Source organism: Leuciscus leuciscus, assembly GCF_965113295.1.
Source record: "Leuciscus leuciscus genome assembly, chromosome: 18".
Classification (NCBI taxonomy): Eukaryota; Metazoa; Chordata; class Actinopteri; order Cypriniformes; family Leuciscidae; genus Leuciscus; species Leuciscus leuciscus.
In genome coordinates, this window is record NC_138742.1 from 39936849 (window position 1) to 39956472 (window position 19624).

The following is a 19624-nucleotide window of genomic DNA, read 5'->3' on the forward strand; positions in this document are numbered from 1 at the left end:
GTAAACTGGGAGGATTATGGACAGCTCAAGCATTCTTGAGTTCCAATGGATGACATAACCCCTCTATTTATGGACCCCATTCCTAATTCACAGAAATCATCTTAACCACACCAAGGAACCCCTCGATGAGTTCCAGGAGCCGCTCAAAGGAAGGGTGATCTACAGTGGCTGATTACTGATTAAAGCAGAAACCACCACACCGGTGTTCAGTTCAGTTCCACCTGTGCTTTGCTTTCATGTGGAAATACTAAACAATACCAAAACAGCGAAGAAATTAAGCAAAAAAATGTATTAATACTAATAATAATCCATTACCTTTTGAACACAGTGTAAGAAAATTTGAATCTGGACTGAAGAAATCAATTGCATTTCAAAGCTAATGTTCAACAAGAAAAAGATTTAAAATAAGAAATAATTAATAAATAAATAAAAATGTTTGAATGTTACATCATCAGTGGGCAGTAGATGGGTGGGCCATCTGATCTAGACACTGTATAAATGATATGACAAGAAAGAGAGCAGAACAAACTCCTAACATGAGGAGACTCACTCATGGCTAATGAGACAGAGGATCATGAGACTCATTACTGCTTTCCTGCCATCAACTCATCATGTATCAAGAGCTTTGAATTCTCTAGACATGAATACATTATTATGTATGTGTTTTTTTCATTGCTGTCAGCATGGACTGTGTTTCTGAACCTGGTGGTGATCATCTCTATCTCTCACTTCAAGAAGCTTCACACTCCAACAAACCTGATTATTCTCTCTCTGGCTGTGGCCGACATGCTTTTTGGACTTTTTGTGATGCCCGTAGAGGCCATCACAACGATTGAGGCTAATTGTTGGTACTTTGGAAAAACTTTGTGTAGTCTGTATCTTTTAGCCTTTACATTGCTCTCCACAGCATCTCTCAGTAGTTTAGTTTTAATTGCTGTTGATCGTTATGTGGCTGTGTGTTACCCTTTACATTACTCACAGAAAATAACCACAACTAAAACTGTAATAAGCATCTGTCTGAGCTGGGTTTTTTCATTTTCTTATGCTCTTGCAATGATAATTGTGTATAAATATTTTAACATTAATTCATCCACAGTTGAGGTGTGTTATGGAGATTGTGCTATTAGTGGGGGACTTCCCTTTTTTATCGCTGATGCCTTAATTACTTTTATTTTTCCATGTATCATATCCCTAACTTTATATATGAGGATTTTCTATGTAGTACATCAGCATGTGAAAGTTATAAACTCTCTGATGAATGGTGGTAAATGTGTAACAGAAGGTTCATTGAAGAGGAAATCTGAGAGTAAAGCTGCTCTGATATTAGGAATCATTGTGATGGTTTATATGATTGGCTATGTTCCATACTATACCTGTTATATATTGATAAACTCTGCCTTAGCCAGAATTATTTTAACATGGATGTGGAACATAAACCCATCTCTGGATCCTCTGGTATATGCTATATTTTATCCCTGGTTTAAAAAGACAGTTAAACAAATTTTAACTCTGAAAATATTTCAGCCAGGATCCTCTCTGGTCGATATTTTTACAGAGCATTAGTTGCAATAAAACTGGTAAAGCTGTCACTCATAAAGGATATGATTATCTTTGTAGGATTTATATTTGTAATTTACACTACTTGTATCTTTGTTTTATTTCAGAGAATATGTTTTCTGCTTTTGATGTTCAATTTGAACAATTAATTAAACTGAAATTAGTTCATAAATTGTATTAAATTAGCTCATTAAATAAACTAAATTGTAAATGTAGATATTATGTGCTTTATGCTTAATCACTTTCTTCAGTCATGTTGCATCTGTGTTATCAAAAACATAATGACAAAAAAGGGACAGTCATACAGAACTAAACTCGGTAAAAAAGTGATGTCCTCTAACTTTCAACTGCGTTTATTTCCAGAAAATGTCTTAATGTATAAATATTGTTATGAACATACAAATATTCAACAACATAAACATAAAATAAACAAGTTCCGCAGACATTTGACTAAAAGAAATGGAACAATGAGTCCCTGAACAATATCAAAATAAGCAGTCATATCTGGTGTAGCCAGGAGCTGCTGTAAGTCCCACAGATCATCCTCATGGACTGTAGCAGACTGGCCTTTTCTTACTGTGAGATGTTACCCCACTCTTCCACCAAGGCTCTCAAAGTTCTCAAACATGGTTCCTGGATTAGAAATCACAGTTTGTGTGCATGTTTGTGTGTGTGTGTGTGTGTGTGTGTGTGTGTGTGTGTGTGTGTGTGTGTGTGTGTGTGTGTGTGTGTGTGTGTGTGTCCTGGTACCCAAACCCAAACGTCCCCACAAAGGTAGTAATATCAGAAATGTCTGACATTATATATGTTATATATTACATAATGTTTGCGCATATGTTTGATGCAGACTCTGAATCTGTTAAATCTTTTACTGCTATTTGTGGTGAATATCAAATTCCTAGAACAGATTTTTTTAAATATCTGCAGGTTCGTCACATTATTATATCTCTACATAAAAAGGGACAACTTAGATTATATCCTACTGAGTTGGAACAATCTATTATCTCTGCTACTTCGGTTAAGGGGAAGATATCTCATCTGTATAAAATTTTGTTAGAAAGCTCCCAGAATTCTTTTTCTTCTTTAAAAACAAATTGGGAATTAGAGCTTAAAAAGAAGTTTAGTGAAAAAGAATGGTTAATGCTGTGTACTGATTTGACCTTACCACTGAGTGACATTAAAGTTAAAGAAACTAACTATACATTTCTGTATAAATACTACATAACTCCAGTGAAGCTTAATACATTTAATTATACAAATTCTCCTATGTGTAGAAAATGTGGAACTGAGTTAGGAACATTTATGAATTTATTTTGGTATTGTAAAGCTGTTTTTTCTTTTTGGGAGAAGATTCATAAAGTAATTCAAGATATGTACAACTGTACTTTTGAGCTATGCCCTATATTATATTTACTGAATTATGATATGGAAAATAAGTGTCCCTTTATAAGAAAATGTGTGTTTACAATGTTTTCTTATTTTGCTAAAAAATGTATACTTACTGCATGGATTTCCCAGTCAGGACCCAGATTGGGTCAATGGCTGGAGCAGATAATAGATTTCTTGCCCATCGAAGAAATTACAAGTAAACAGCATTCAAGACTGCAAGAGTTCCGATCTATATGGGCCTTAGTACTAAATTATATAGAGAGAGACTATAAAATGATAAACTCAAATGGAATAATGGATAACCCACAGACTGTGGTAGTGTAGATTCTTCTATTTATTTATTATTATTTTTTCCTGGTCGATATACTTGGTAGTATTTTCCTTGATGTTTTTTGTGATTGTATTGTTTGTGAAATATGTGTTAAATTGTAATAAAAAAAAAATAAAAATAAAAAAAAGAAGAAATGTCTGACCTTGAGGAAACATTTTTTATGGTCCCCATGAAGAAAACATTTGATAAATTATACTAAATTATGTTTTTTTGAAAATGTAAGTTTTTTCTGTGAGGGTTGTGTTTAGAGGTAAGGTTAGGTTCAGGGGATATAGTTTGTACAATGTATAAATCATTATGTCTATGTCCCCATAAAATATGGACACCCAACATGAGTGGTGTATATACAATATTCATTCATTTACACACACACACACACACACACACACACACAGACACAGACACAGACACACACACACACACACACACACACACACACACACACACACACACACACACACACACACACACACACACACACACACCCACACACTCTCATTACATGCAACAACATTTTTGGTTACATTTTATTTTAAGGTGTCATTGTTACAGTGTAATTATATATTTAAGTACTTGAGTAACCTTAATATAAATTGAACACACAAAGCGAGTGACCAAATGACAACCAGTCAAGATTTTGACCAGAGCTGGGTTTCCCGAAACCTTCTTAACGCTACGTCGTTCTTAAGTTACACCTTAAGCTTTACCTTATCGTTAATACGTGTTTCCCGAAACTTTCTTAGTTAGTCATACGTTCGGAAGGTTGGTCTGGACCACTCTTAGCTTTACCTTATCACTGTTGCAGGTCTATATGGATATAATTCTGAAGTTTTAATACACCCAGACAGTGTTGAATTAGGCTAATTCAAGTGTTTTCAATGTAAAGAATAAAATTGTCATTACACTGATTGTTGTTAGAATTTTAATTATATTATTATATATAATACAATTTTATAAATGTATTTAAATTAAAGAGCGCTTTTAACCCTCTGGGGTCTGATGTGTTTTTGGGGCCCTTGAGATGTTCTGACATGCCCTGACATTTGTGCTTTTTTCAGTTATTTATAAACATGTTAATGGCAAAGGTGTAAATTCACTCTATATAGCACAAACAGGGCTACCATAATATGTGAGGAACATGTATGTAGATGTTTGTATTTTTAAGAGAATAATGTTTATGCGTGATTATTGAAAAAAATAAGAATGAAAGTTGCTGAAACAAGACCACAAAACTCATACTAAATATGCGTCAATAAGACTTTTGACTAATGGATGTTGTCGCTTCGAGTTCTGGTTTCAAAATTATGTGAAAATAGTCTTGCTTTATCGTTCACAATAAAACAATACATTGATTTAAATTGTGTAAAACAGGTTTTGCTTGGAAAGCCAATATGCGAGGGGGGCGTGAAGGAGGAGTGGTTTACACCTGAGAATACAATGTCCCACCCATTATGCGTAATGACTCTGCATAATGAGCCATTCATTCAGGTGTGATACTGACTGAGCCAAGAATGAATGCAAGGACAAAAGATATATTTAGAAGAAGACTTATATTGACCATTTAAGATTTTGCTTACATCTTATCTTGTAAATATGTTTTGCTATTTTATTAAAAAGGTTACAATTACAACAATAATTACAATTTCAACAATATTTCAAGTGTACTCTTTCTTTGTAAAAAAAATGATTATAGCCCTACATTTTATCATATGTATTCATTAGTTTGAATATAGCCAACATTGGAACAGCTAACATCTTAGTTGATGACTTTATTTTTGACAAAAATAGTATTATATATATATATTAGGGCTGGGGGAATTAACGCGTTAATCTTTGCGATTAATTTGAAATGTTTAACGCGTTAAAAAAAAATAACGCAATTGACGCAGCACTTTTTTTTTTTGCCTCGTTTTAATGATTTCCTGTTGCGTCTGCTATTAAAGGCGGTCAGGTTTCATTCTCGGGCAGCTTTCATGAGCGGGTCTTTTCCGCTCGGTATGTGCGTCGCGCTCTGTGCTCCGCGCGCACGCGCGCGTGAGTGTGTGTGTGTCGGTCGGTCGGCCGGTTGGCGTGCTCTGTGCTCCGCGCGCGCGCGTGCGTGCGTGCGTGTGTGTGTGTCGGCTCGCTCTGTCGTTAATGGCCCAGCAGCGGCGAGCTCTCCGTTCCGTGTGTGTGTGTGTGTGTGTGTGTGTGTGTGTGTGTGTGTGTGTGTGTGTGTGTGTGTGTCGCTCTGTCGTTAATGGCCCAAAGGCTTCAATCATGTACTAAGCACTGGAAAAGTAAAGTCCACTCAAGTAACGTGAAATTTCTCTGTTGACTTCTGTTTGCTGAGCTGGTATAGCCATGCTGGGCAACAATGGTAAAATGACCTGCTCTGATCACATGCTCTGGTAATAATAGCTTTGTAGGACTATATTTTGTTTTAATAATTAATAAAGTAATAATAATAATAATAATCTGTTAAATTGATTATGTTGATTGATTATTGAAAAAGAATAATATATTGATATATTGATGTTTAATATTTTAATATAGGGCTATTTTCTGTTCCCTTTTTTTCCTGTGTTGTTTAATTAGGTGATTCTAAGTTTAAATATTGATGATTACAAGCTTGGGGGAAGCGCAATTAATTGCAATTAATTACAGAAATTGTGCAATTAATTAGTTAATTTTTTTTAATCGATTCCCAGCCCTAATATATATATATATATATATATATATATATATATATATATATATATATATATATATACATACACACTACTGGTCAAAAGTTTTAGATCGGTAAGATTTTTGATGTTTTTAAAAGAAGTCTCTTCTGCTCACCAAGGCTGCATTTATTTGATAAAAAACAATAAAACAAAACAGTATTATTGTGAAATATTAAGACAATTTAAAATGACTATTTTCTATTTTAATATATTTTAAAGTGTAATTTATTCCTGTGATCAAAGCTGAATTTTCAGCATCATTACTCCAGTCTTCAGTGTCACATGATCCTTCAGAAATCATTCTGATATGATGATTTGATGCTCAAAAAACATTCATTATTATTTTCAATGTTGAAAACAGTTGTGTACAATTTTTTTTCACAATTCTTTGATGAATAGAAAGTTCAAAAGAACAGAATTTATTTAAAATAGAATATTTTCTAACATTATAAATGTCTTTACTGTAACTTTTGATCAGTTTAACTCATCCTTGATGAATAAAAGTATTGATTTATTTTATTTATTTCCCCCAAAAATAAAACTAAAATTCTTACTGACTCCAAACTTTTGAACGGTAGTGTTTAATGTTACAAAAGCTTTCTATTTCAGATAAATGCTGTTCTTTTGAACTTTCTATTCATCATAGCATCATGAAATAAAATTTTAAAAAACTGTTTTCAACACTGATAATAATCATAAATGTTTCTTGATCCTCAAATCATCATATTAGAGTGATTTCTGAAGGATCATGTGACACTGAAGACTGGAGTAATGATGCTGAAAATTCAGCTTTGATCACAGGAATAAATTACATTTTACTATATATTCACATAGAAAACAGCTGATTTAAATTGTAATAATATTTCACAATATGACTGTTTTTGTTTGTATTTTTAATCAAATAAATGCAGCCTTGGTGAGCAGAAGAGACTTCTTTTAAAAACATAAAAAATCTTACCGATCTAAAACTTTTGACCGGTAGTGTGTGTGTGTGTGTATATATATATATACTAGGGGTGTAACGATTCGTTTTAACAACGATTCGATTCGATTCACGATTCATGGTTGTCGATCCGAAACGATTCAGTGACTTGAAATCGATTCAGTCACTTTTTAGCCAAAAATTATTGTAAGTGAATCAGGTATCAATTAATTATGGATATAAACAAACAAGTAAAACACAAATTAATGTCAAATGCATTCACATTTTATTTTAATAGGTAGGACTGAACGAATATGACAAAAATGATAATTGTTGATTATTCCCTTGAAATTGTAATTGTGATTATTAATTACGATTATCACAACATTGAATTATGTTTTGAATAGTTTGGCTATGGGACCCACATTTCCCCATGGTCATCAAGCCGCAACCCACCTTTTTAGGAATTATATAAGCCTATTATAATACATTTGTTTACACAAAAATTGTTGACACACAAGTTCTGTCCCCCTTTACTTAACAAAAAAAATTTAAGAATATGACAAATACTGATAGACAGTAGGCACTGCGAGGTTAAGCTATTAAATAGCAGTCCCAAACTAGTTTTTGTTAATACAATCTTGGTATGAGCCACCACAGTCATATAAAAATATACAAAATAACCAGTAAGTGGCATTTTGTTATGGAAACAAACAACAATTAGGTTACCATGGTGATACACAATACTTAGAAGCACTGGTAAAGAAACATGGAAACTGCTCCTGATAAATAGTAACACACATGGTGTACCAATAACGTAATTTATTGGTATTTTACTTTTTTTTTCTTAACTTACTAATTTACGACGTTGCATTCTCGTATGACTTTAGTGAAGTGACAGGAAAGTCCGTTCCCTTTCAAGGGAACTTCGAGCTGCGTCGAGACGCGGTGGGAACGCCCTGCGTGATTGCGTCGTGAAGCACGTGTATAATCAGTCCAATGGAAAGACGAGACGTCATAGGCGGGTGACGTCATCGACCAGGAAACTATAAGGCAGCCCCGCTGACACAGATCGCGTTAGCTTCTGTGCCTTCAGCAAGCGATCTGTGTATTCTGTCCTTGTCATATTTATTGTTGTCTGTCAAATTGCAATATATATATATTATGTCAAAAGAGAGCGAGCAAGCGTTGTGTTGTTCCCTCCCCACGTTATATCACGGGTGGGGACACACACTTCAGCTTTGTGTTGCTTGTATGGGAGTGGAGCATGCCAACAGTCAGTTCTCGAGGGGGCTGACTGTGAGCATTGCGAGAAGCTGTCCGTGAGGACGCTCCGCTCCCGCCGGCCGTTCTTCGAGGAGGACGGTTCGGTGCGCGCGCCCCGAGGCGCGGGTCCCGCTGCTGCCGAGGCACGGCGTCGACGCGCATCTTGGGGATCGCAAATGGTTCCAACAAACACCTGTTCGATCCAGTGCCTTATCTCGGGGAGAAGCACGCTCTGCGGTTTCTCCTCCCCGGGATGAGGCACTCATGCTGCGATTTCCAGTTCCGAGGAATTGGTATCGTTATAGTGTTTTTGTTTAAAAAAGAAATAAAAGAAAAAATATAAAAATAAGGCAGATGTTTATGAGTTTTCAATAAATAAATAAGTCAGCTCATAACTCTGTTGAATAAAGAGGAGCTTATAAAAGGAGGTTTTATATAGTGCTGTTGCTAAGTTAAATATTACTGGCCAGCCGAACATATATGAGAGTGAAAATATAAGGAAAACTCTATATCTCAGCCTCCTCGTCGGGGAGTGCCGTTTTTTCCCCTATCTCCACACTGAGGTGTCGAGATCGTGGAATAAACCGGTTTCTGTTTATGTGTTTTATCCCTAAACTTCTACTATAGTAATGTTATGGGTATTAAGTATCATGGTATGACAGTGCCTCGGGTTAAAGAGACGCTTGCGAGCTATCTCTCTCCCGTGTTGGCGTCATCATAACCCCGACGTTACCCACCAGCCACTATAAATAATAGATAAATATTATTAGGCAGCACTGGTAGGTAAAGTATATAAGCATGGATGAATGAAAAGAAAAATTAAGATAAAATATGGATGCTTTTCTTCTGGATGCTCCGCTTTAAAACGAAGAGATAAACTCTTCAGCGGCGTTCCAAAGGTTTCTTCCTCACCGATCGATGGGGACCTGGGTGGCGGTCACAGTCTAGCCAGTTAGAGATATGCAAGATCTGAGGACTGCTTTATCTCTAAAATAGCTAAAAATGGAAGAAGCCCTGACGCCGAGGCGGCAGGCTTCTGAGGGTGGTCCCCTCCGGGGTAGGGACGGTTTTGAGAAATCGTTTCTCCTCTGCGCCCTCTGGGGTGCGACTCTCTGAGGAGGGTCGCAACGCTGGCTGTTCGGTTTTCCTGCCGGTTCGCCGTTTCAGGACACCGAGGTGTCAGCGTCCCCAAACGATCCTCCGAGGAGGGACGTAGAGCAGTCAGTTCGGTTTCCCTGCCGGTTCGCCGTTTCAGGGCGCTGAGGTGCCTGCTTTTTCCAACGATCCTCCGAGGAGGGTCGTAGGAACAAAGCTAGTTAGAGGTAGGCAAGATCTGAGGACTGTCGTTATCTCTATTAAAACTTAGACAAGAAGTCCTGACGCTGAGGCTATCAGGCTTCTGAAGGTTCCTCCGGGGCAGGGACGGTTTTGAGAAATCGTTTCTCCTCGGCACCCTCTGGGGTGCGACTCTCTGAGGAGGGTCGCAGCGCTGCCAGTTCGGTTGTTCCCTGTCGGTTCTCCGTTCAGGGCACCGAGGTGTCAGCGTCCCCATACGATCCTCCGAGGAGGGGCGTAGAACGGTCAGTTTGGTTGTTCCCTGCCGGTTAGCCGCTTCAGGGCACCAAAGTGACTGTTCAACCAAATCCAGAGGCCAGTCTCGAGAGACTGGTTCTCCTAGTAGAATTTCTGGCAGCGTGGAAACTACTGCCATATATTTCTCAGTGGGTCCTGCACACTTTAGAAAAGGGTTTCAGAATTCAGTTCGGTTCTCGTCCGCACAGATTTCTAGAGGTCCTCCCCACAGTGGTGGACCCCGAGCAGGCTCTGGTTATGGAGCAGGAAGTACTGACACTTCTGCAAAAGGAGCTATAGAAGGGGTTTCTCCTCCCAGCAGACAGTCAGGGTTTTACAGCCGTTACTTCATTGTTCCGAAAGAGGATGAGGGGTTGCGTCCTATTCTAGACCTGCGTCAATTAAACAGCAGGTTTCAGAATCTCAAGTTAAAGTATGCTTACGCTAAAATGATTGTGTCACAGATTCAGTCCGAGGACTGGTTTGTCACAATAGACTTGAAGGACGCTTACTTATCTATCCATCCTCATCACAGGAGGTTCCTGAGGTTTGCTTTCGGGGGCGAAGCATACCAGTATCGGGTTCTTCCATTAGGCCTTTTTTATCACCCCGCACCTTTACAATATGCGTGGATGCAGCTCTGGCTCCTCTGAGACTCCAGGGCATTCGCGTATTATACTTTATCGACGATTGGTTGATCCTAGCTCAATCTGAGCAGATGGCAGTTCGGCATCGAGATGTCGTTCTCTCTCATTTAAAGATGTTGGGGTTGTGGCTCAACGCCAAGAAGAGTGTGCTCCTTCCAGCTAAAGAAAGGCAGAGGACCACTTTTCTGGGTGTTTTATGGGATTCGACAATAATGCAGGCACGTCTGTCTCCTGCACGTATTTCTGCGATTCTCACAGCCGTAAAGGGGGTAAAACTAGGCCAGTCACTCACTGTGAAACAGTTTCAGAGACTGTTGGGGCTCATGGCAGCTGCGTCCAACGTAATCACTTTTGGCCTTTTGTACATGAGACCTTTGCAGTGGTGTCTCAGGATCAAGGGGTTTTCTCCGAAGGGAAATCCATTTCGCACGATCAAGGTCACGCGGCGATGCCTTCGTGCCTTGGTCATGTGGAAGAAACCTTGGTTCCTCGCCCAGGGCCCAGTGCTGGGGGCTTCTTGTCGACGCGTAACGCTTTCGACGGATGCTTCCCTCACAGGATGGGGGGCGGTCATGAGTGGCCGCTCGGCGAAAGGTCTTTTGCAGGACCATCAACGTTCTTGGCACATAAATCGGCTAGAAATGATGGCGGTATTTCGAGCTCTCAAATACTTCCTGCCAGACCTGAGAGGTCACCATGTGCTTGCCCTTCCGGACAACACACTGATGGTCTCGTATATCAGAGCAGATATCCTGTTGAGGCAGGGGCTGAGGCCCGGGGAATGGGGACTTCAGCCCAAGGTGGTGGAGCTCCTTTAGGAGAACTTCGGTCAAAACTCAAGTCTACCTTTCGCATCGTTTATACAACGCATTGCCCATTTGGTTCTCCCTGATGCATCCAGCTCTGCTTGAACTGGATGCAACGTATTAGGTGTGGTTGAGGCTACACCTATACGCATTTCCCGATATCGTTGCTCCCGGGAGTTACTCTCATCTAGAGTTATGGATACTGTGGGCTCGGTCTCTGAGGGGGCCCAGCTCATAGATTCAGGTCTCTCGACTGAGGTCGTGGAGACCATACTCCAGTCTAGAGCTCCCTCCACGAGAAGACTGAATATGCATTGAAATGGAAACTGTTCTCTGCCTGGTGCGGAGAATGCCTTCTGAAATCTTGCTATCTGCCCTATGGTACAGTACTTGATTCCTGCAATGAATGTTTCTTTGCTGGGTTATCTCTGAGGAGAGATCCTTATTTCATCTTCTCTGTGGTACTTGAGGCTGAGGCCTGCACGTACTTGGATTTGCACCTGGTATGGTGATAGTCTTTCCTCACCCCTTGCCGGGTTGTATTCCTACTAAATTTGTGGGTCATTTGTGCTGCAGGCCTTCTGTCCTCCACCTTAATACAAGCCAGATCAGGAAGAACTTAATCTGTTTTGCCCTGTCCGGGCTCTTGGATGCTTATGTCCACAGAGCTGCCCTGTGGCATATATATAAGAGCAGTTATTTGTCTGCTTCAGGTTACCTAAGATAGGTTGCCCTGCATCTAAACAGATAATGAGCAAGTGAGTAGTTGAGGCTATCTCACTTGCTTATGAAGCGGCCGGACAGCCTTCACCTTTGGCTGTCCCGGCCCATTCTACCAGGAGTATGGCTGCCTCTAAGGCTTTATTATCAGGAGTTTCACTCTATGACATCTGTAAGGCGGCAGGCAGGTCCTCACCGCATACATTTGTTAGATTTTATGACTTGGACCTAGGCTCCACTCCAGGGTCTAGGGTGCTTGTTTCCTAGTATGCGCATGGTCTTCATACAGAACAGGCATTTGTCATATGGCGTCGTGGGTATAGGGTTCCCACCGCGTCTCGACGCAGCTCGAAGTTCCCTTGAAAGGGAACGTCTCAGGTTACGTATGTAACCCTGGTTCCCTGAGAGGGAACGAGACGCTGCGTCGCCTTGCCATACTCCCTGCATGCCTGTGATCGACTTGCTTCGGCCTTTCAGAAGCTAACGCAATCTGTGTCAGCGGGGCTGCCTTATAGTTTCCTGGTCGATGACGTCACCCGCCTATGACGTCTCGTCTTTCCATTGGACTGATTATACACGTGCTTCACGACGCAATCACGCAGGGCGTTCCCACCGCGTCTCGACGCAGCGTCTCGTTCCCTCTCAGAGAACCAGGGTTACATACGTAACCTGAGACGTTTTTCTGAGGTGAGAGACTTTGCGCTGCTTGACTGTTGTCGCGCTGCTGCTGGCGCGTCACGCATGGCGACGACGACACAGATAGGCAGACTGAATCAAGTCACGTTTAACACCTTTATCATTAAATGTGCAAAGAAAAAACATCCATATAAAGTCTAACGTGCTTAAATCCAATGCGCTATTTCCTAGTATCGATACAATCGATTCATTACCTTTTAAAACGATATTAGATCGATATATGTCGTCCGGAAGGCCAACTTGCCGAGCACAGATCAATCCAGTTGGATCATAGGAATATAAATCGATACATCGATGTAGGTGATGAATCGTTACACCCCTAATATATACAGAACATATGAGCAGAAATTGCTAAACAAATTTGCTTATTTGATGTGGCAGTATATTCTACAGTAAAAACTGTACCCAAATCTAGTCAACAAAATGTTGTCTTTCATATTTCGCCTGACTGTAACGTTGTTTTTATGAAATATTAGGGCATATAAATATTAATTTGCAGTTTAATACGTTGCTTATACAAAGACATTTTATTTCAACATATTTCAGTCGGTTTTTACTCATCTCAGTATAGCAAAGCATTTTAGTTGATTAAAGCGGTTTATTCTTTCACACACAGACACGCGATTCATATTATAGAAACACGATTAATCTTTTTGCGGTTTACATAGGCCTACACTAACGTTATTCCATAACGTTATTTATTCCACATTAACACTTGAGAAAAGATAACTTAGCCTACCTCACTCCTCAGTGGGATCTATTGCTCCTCATATCAGTACTGTTCTGAGGAAACTTTTTTCCAGGATTATTAGGTAGGCTATATTATGCCTCACTCGCGGCGCGCTGTTTATTATTTGTTTATTATTTAGGATCCCATTAGCTGAAAGTCTATGCAGTCAGCTAGTCTTCCTGGGGTCCGCTCTAAAAATGTACATTATTACATAACAACAAAAACATTTCGTCATAACAATTAACACATACATATTTCATATCAATACCTACATACACAAACAAACACATACTCATACATACATACAATTTAATTTCAATTTATAATCCGAATAAATATAACATTATTATAATAACCTTACTTAAAATCAAAATAACAAAACCTACATCAATAAAAAACACCTAACACCTTTTTTAAATGAAAGCTTATTACAAAGCTGACGCACTTGAATGGGAATGTTATTCCAAATGACAATAGCTCTATACAATAATGTTTTCTTCATAAAATTAGTTTTTGGATAGGGGGTCGTTATATAACCATTAATTGCCTTTCTGGTGTCATGGTTATGCACGGAATTACAATATACTATTTGATTAAATGATGTTTTATTAACAAAGTTCGGGAGGAGCAGGTTCAGATAATTAACCAAATTATGCACAGCTGGAGATTAATCAGTAATCAACTCAATGACAGAGTATAAATTCACAGCAGACCTATCTCTGTTCATTGAAAGTTTGTCAGCATTTGGCTGCGCCCTATCTTGCCAAGATGTCCGAATCAAGCTCTCCCATCCGATGAAGGAATTTTCCGTCCTTTTGGAATATTTGCCAGAATCCTCGGGTGTTATATTGCGGGCATCAAGCCAAATAAACGGGTCTTTGCCACCACGGGCGAAATACCAGCGATCTTCTTCCGCATTTATTTTTATTTATTTTTTTCTAAATCAGATCATTCAAGTAACGTTTTTCCCTGCCATGGAGAATGGTCATAGGGCCTGCAAGCACCACGCTCACGTTTCGGGCAATGCCGCCCTCTTCACGCGAAAGAACGGGCTTCTCCAACAGCTCCAGGCCGAAGCCGCAGGCCCTCAAAGAGCAGCGCCGCAGATTCAGTACCGGTCGACCAGCCTACGCTCTCAACCCCGTTGGCCGAACACCGCGAGCGCTCCGCTCCGTGGTTAAATTTCGCATCGCATTCAGTTGTTCAGTTATAACGAGGGGGACACGTTTTAAATGGTGTTGGTCCAAATTATATTCTGTCATTAACGCGCTGCTTTCTTGTGACTAAAACTCACAAGTAGGCCTACAGTAGCTCGCGGCCTCGTGCATTACGTGCTGAACGCATGCGCTCAGAATCTTTAACCTAACTTGTATCATTAACCATGTCCTGCAATTTATCTGCATAAATCGCGTAGAAACTTAGTTATAGCATAAATGTTTTTATACATGGTTACAAGCAATGTGCTTTACACCAATAGTTCAATGATCCTTAAATGAAACAAAATGAAACAAACACAAAGTGCCTAAACTAAATTCAGGCAAAGAGTTGTCTTTTCCGTAAGCTGTCTCCTTAGAAACCAGCAACAGATAAACGAACAATCGTTATCAAAAATCAGTGTACTTGACGTTGTTAATCATCGGTTCTCTGTAACTCTGGCTATTTGCTCCATTGCCGCAGCAGTGATGTTTTCTTCTGCTACCACAGGTTTTATCTTACTCCGGCTTTTTCTCCATTGCCGCAACAGTGTCTCCTCTGCTCCCGCAGGAGCTCTGTTCCCTTAGCTAATCTTGTTTACTGCCACTGCAGTGTCTCCTCTGCTCCCACAGGATTTCCGTTTCTCTCGCTAATTTTCTCCCCTGCCACAGCAGTGATGTCTCCTCTGCTCCTGCAGGAACTGTTTCTCCGGCTAATTCTCCTCTGCTCCCACAGGTTTTCTGTATACTCCGGCTAATTCTCAACTGCCACAGCAGTGATGTTTCCTCTGCTCCCGCAGGTTTTGTTACTCCAACTAATTCTCCACTGCCACAGCAGTGATGTTTCCTCTGCTCCCGCAGGTTTTCTGTTACTCCGGCTAATTCTCCACTGCCACAGCAGTGATGTCTCCTCTGCTCCCGCAGGTTTTCTGTTACTCCGGCTAATTCTCCACTGCCACAGCAGTGATGTCTCCTCTGCTCCCGCAGGTTTTGTTACTCCAGCTAATTCTCCACTGCCACAGCAGTGATGTTTCCTCTGCTCCCGCAGGTTTTGTTACTCCGGCTAATTCTCCACTGCCACAGCAGTGATGTTTCCTCTGCTCCCGCAGGTTTTGTTACTCCAGCTAATTCTCCACTGCCACAGCAGTGACGTTTCCTCTGCTCCCACAGGTTTTCTGTAATTCCGGCTATTTTCTCCACTGCCACAGCAGTGATGTTTCCTCTGCTCCCACAGGTTTTCTGTAACTCCAGCTAATTCTCCACTGTCGCAGCAGTGATGTTTCCTCTGCTCCTGCAGGAGCACTGTTTCTTTAGCTAATCTTGTTTAATGCCAATGCAGTGATGTTTCCTCTGCTCCCACAGGTTTTCTGTTACTCTGGCTATTTTCTCGACTGCCACAGCAGTTATGTCTCCTCTGCTCCCACAGGTTTTCCGTTACTTCGGCTATTTTCTCGACTGCCACAGCAGTTATGTCTCCTCTGCTCCCACAGGTTTTCTGTTACTCTGGCTATTTTCTCGACTGCCACAGCAGTTATGTCTCCTCTGCTCCCACAGGTTTTCCGTTACTTCGGCTATTTTCTCCACTGCCACCGCACTGATGTCTCCTCTGCTCCCGCAGGAGCCCTGTTTCTTTAGCTAATCTTGTTTAATGCCACTGCATTGATGTCTCCTCTGCTGCCGCAGGAACTCCATTTCCCCAACTAATTTTCTATGCTGCTGTAACAAGGCCGTCTCCTGCTCTCGCAAGAGCTCTTTTTCTCTGGCTAATTCTCTACTGCCACAGCAGTAAGGTTTTCCTTCGCTCTCATGGGTTTTCTGTTACTGGTTATTTTCTCTCCTGCCGCAGCAGCAATGTCTCCTCTGCTCCTGCAGGAACTGTTTCTCCGGCTAATTCTCTACTGCCACAACAATGAGGTTCATTTGCTCCCTCAGGATTTCTGTTACTCTAACTACTTTCTCCCCTGCCGCAGTAGTGATGTCTCCTATGCTCCCGCAAGCTCTGTTTCTCTGGCTAATTCTCTACTGCCACAGCAGTGAGGTTTCCTTTGCTCCCACAGGATTTGTTACTTAAGTTCATTTTCTCTACTGCTAGCAGGGATGGGTCTGCTCCAGCAGGAGAACTGGTCTCCCAGCGGACACTGCATGCATCCATTTTACTCTCTTCTCTTTCCAGCGAGCATTGGTCTCCCAGCGGACACTGCATACATTTTTCTCTCTTCTCTGTCCAGCGAGCATTGGTCTCACAGCGGACACTGCATGTATCTGTTTTCTCTTTTCTGCAAGCATCAATCTCACAGCGGAGGCAGTCCTTCCGTCCAACCTCATAGACTGCCCAAATAATTCCAAACACGAATTCTTCTCGCCACTCGGCCACCTAAACGATGCTATACACAAAATTCCGCAAGGCCGCCCTTTCATCACGCACCTCCTCGCCCTAAGTTTATGGATAACTTACTCTAATCAGTGGAATGGCTTAACCTTTTTCTACGATTACATCTCTCTCCCCCTCGATTAAGCCGTTGACAGCTCCTTCCAATAGTCGTCACGGCTTTCCCAGAGGGGAAAGTGGTCAACTAACAGAATCCTGGTCCATCGCGACAAACTAAACTATGCACTGCGTCAACAAAGGTCGTTCTTACTCACCCGCGTTAATTGCCACTCCTCAGATGCCTCATCTGGAGCTCCGCTTGATCAGTTTGTAATACAGTAACTGCCAAACGCGTTCCAGGAGCACCCATTACTCTTTGCAGAAATTCAGGACGTTGGTGCCAGAAGCATAAAAGCTCAAAAGAGCTATCTAACCAGCATTCAGTTTTCAATAAATTAGTCTACGGTAAGCCTGCCCCCCGCCATAAATAAATCTCAAACATTCCTGCTCATTAAAGGATTCAAGAGCTTATCCCACTCGTCTGGATACCAGTTAATCTATTGCAATTGACATACTCACCAAATGTATTCCGACACTGTCTCGCATACCATTCCACCAACTCCGTCTGCGCACTGGAAGCACGTCTGTCTTAGCTGTCTTCGGTTTTCTCCACCGCTCCGAATTGACTATCACATCTAACGTCGACTCAAATACCCATACTTCAATCTCATATTTACAGATCGTAGATATCGAAACCATATTTTCTTCATTAAACAAGTAGTAAACTGATCGAGCAAAAAGTTCACTTCGTTTATATTTTCAATCTGCCAACCCCATCCAACTGTACCACTCTCGTTTGATTTACTGCAGTATAAACGTTCAATGTTCAAATCCCTACTCGGCCCACATCAGAAGCGTTCAAAACCTACATCAGATCCAGCCGCTTCCACATCAAAACGCTTACCAAGCCATAATTAAATTATTCATTTCCATCACCTGCTGCGCTCCATCCATTGTCACTCTCAGTACCAAGTTCCAACCCACTTCCAGTATCATTTGGTTCGCTGCGTTCAAGCTCGATACAATAAACATCTACAATACAGCGTATTTTTACAAACAATGGCAGGCTCCCCCGTTCGCACACGTAACGGCTCCTCGTTCAAGGGCCGGGCTCTGTCCCCCTTCCGAAGCGCTGATCGAGCCCTTCCGTTCGAATCGCAGTGAGAGTCTGCCCGTCTTAGTCGTCGTGGGACGGCCGCGCTCGTGTCGCTGTGTGGGCTCCCCATTCGTCGGGCCGCGAGGGTTCTGTTCCCGTGTCCCAGCCCCCTTCGAAGCGCCGGTCGAGCCCCCCGACAGAGTCCAGCGGGCGCCCTCCCTTCCGCTGGCGAGGCCTACCCATCCGATGCCGTGAGCATCCAAGTTCCCGTCGGACGCTGCGAGGGCCCTCCCAGTTGAATGGCTAAACTCTTTCTCAAATCATGCTCGTAAAAATCTTGCGTCATCGAGTTGACAATTCAACTGCCGAATGGGCTTATCCATCCGATGCCGTGAGCATCCAAGTTCCCGTCGGATGTCGCGTGAGCCCTCCCGGTCGAACAGTCAAGCTCGTTTTTAGTAAATACCTTCTCATGCCCTGCACTTTTTGGGGGGATTAATTCCACATCATTTTACGATTGCTGTCCTGCGCTCACCTGGCTTTTATGGGGGGAGTACTCTGGGTTCGGGCCTAACTCCGAGCTCGGAGCCCTCCCCCCGGACAGCACGCCAAATACGCATAAACTTATTGTACTAATTATATGTAGATGTGAACTCGTGAAATTATGTTTTATTAACAAAGTTCGGGAGGAGCAGGTTCAGATAATTAACCAAATTATGCACAGCTGGAGATTAATCAGTAATCAACTCAATGACAGAGTATAAATTCACAGCAGACCTATCTCTGTTCATTGAAAGTTTGTCAGCATCCCTCCTCCACCCCATCTCCTCACTTCCAGTTCCATCTACACTTACCAACTGGGGGGAGTACTCTGGGTTCGGGCCTAACTCCGAGCTCGGAGCCCTCCCCCCGGACAGCACGCCAAATACGCATAAACTTATTGTACTAATTATATGTAGATGTGAACTCGTGAAACAGAGTAATCGGCATTTTCATTTTCAATGTGTTATATATCATAGTACTTAAAGTAACTGTTATTCTTTGGTTTAAAGTAAGCCATGAAAGAGTAGAATACATCTGATCTCTACTTGTTTCAATTGAGCAGCCCAGAACAAGTCTTGCTGCTTTATTTTGTGCAACCTGAATTTTTGTCAAGTCCTTTTTTGATGCTGAGGACCACACCTCAGTGCAATACGACAAGTGACACAATATTAATGACTCTGTTACTATTTTTAAAGTTTTCTGATTCACATACTGACAGCATTTTTTTGTTACTGCAATGCCGCATCCTATTCTGTTAACAATAGTATTTATGTGTTCTGTCCATGAAAGACTACTATCAATAACCAAACCCAACAATTTAGCCTTTTCTACTGTTTGTATTCTTTGCCCGGCTAAATGTAACTTTAATTTTGGTTTAAGCATCAATTTTTGTTTTGATCCAATGATCATGCTTTTAGTTTTGGATATATTTAATACTAATTTGTTTCCACTAACCCACTTATACACTGAATCTAATTCTCTAGACAGAACCTGATTGAGTTTGTCACATGAATCTGA

At 41.3% G+C, this 19624-nt stretch overlaps 1 protein-coding gene across 1 annotated transcript; it reads left to right on the forward strand.

Annotated features, from left to right (window-relative positions):
* Positions 1 to 513: 513 nt before the first annotated feature.
* LOC309481068 (trace amine-associated receptor 13c-like) lies at positions 514 to 1563 on the forward strand (the record flags this gene model as incomplete). Its single annotated transcript, XM_082145805.1, has 1 exon — positions 514 to 1563. Exon 1 carries the CDS (start codon positions 553 to 555, stop codon positions 1561 to 1563), a length of 1011 nt encoding a protein of 336 aa, XP_082001931.1. The 5' UTR covers positions 514 to 552.
* Positions 1564 to 19624: the final 18061 nt, after the last annotated feature.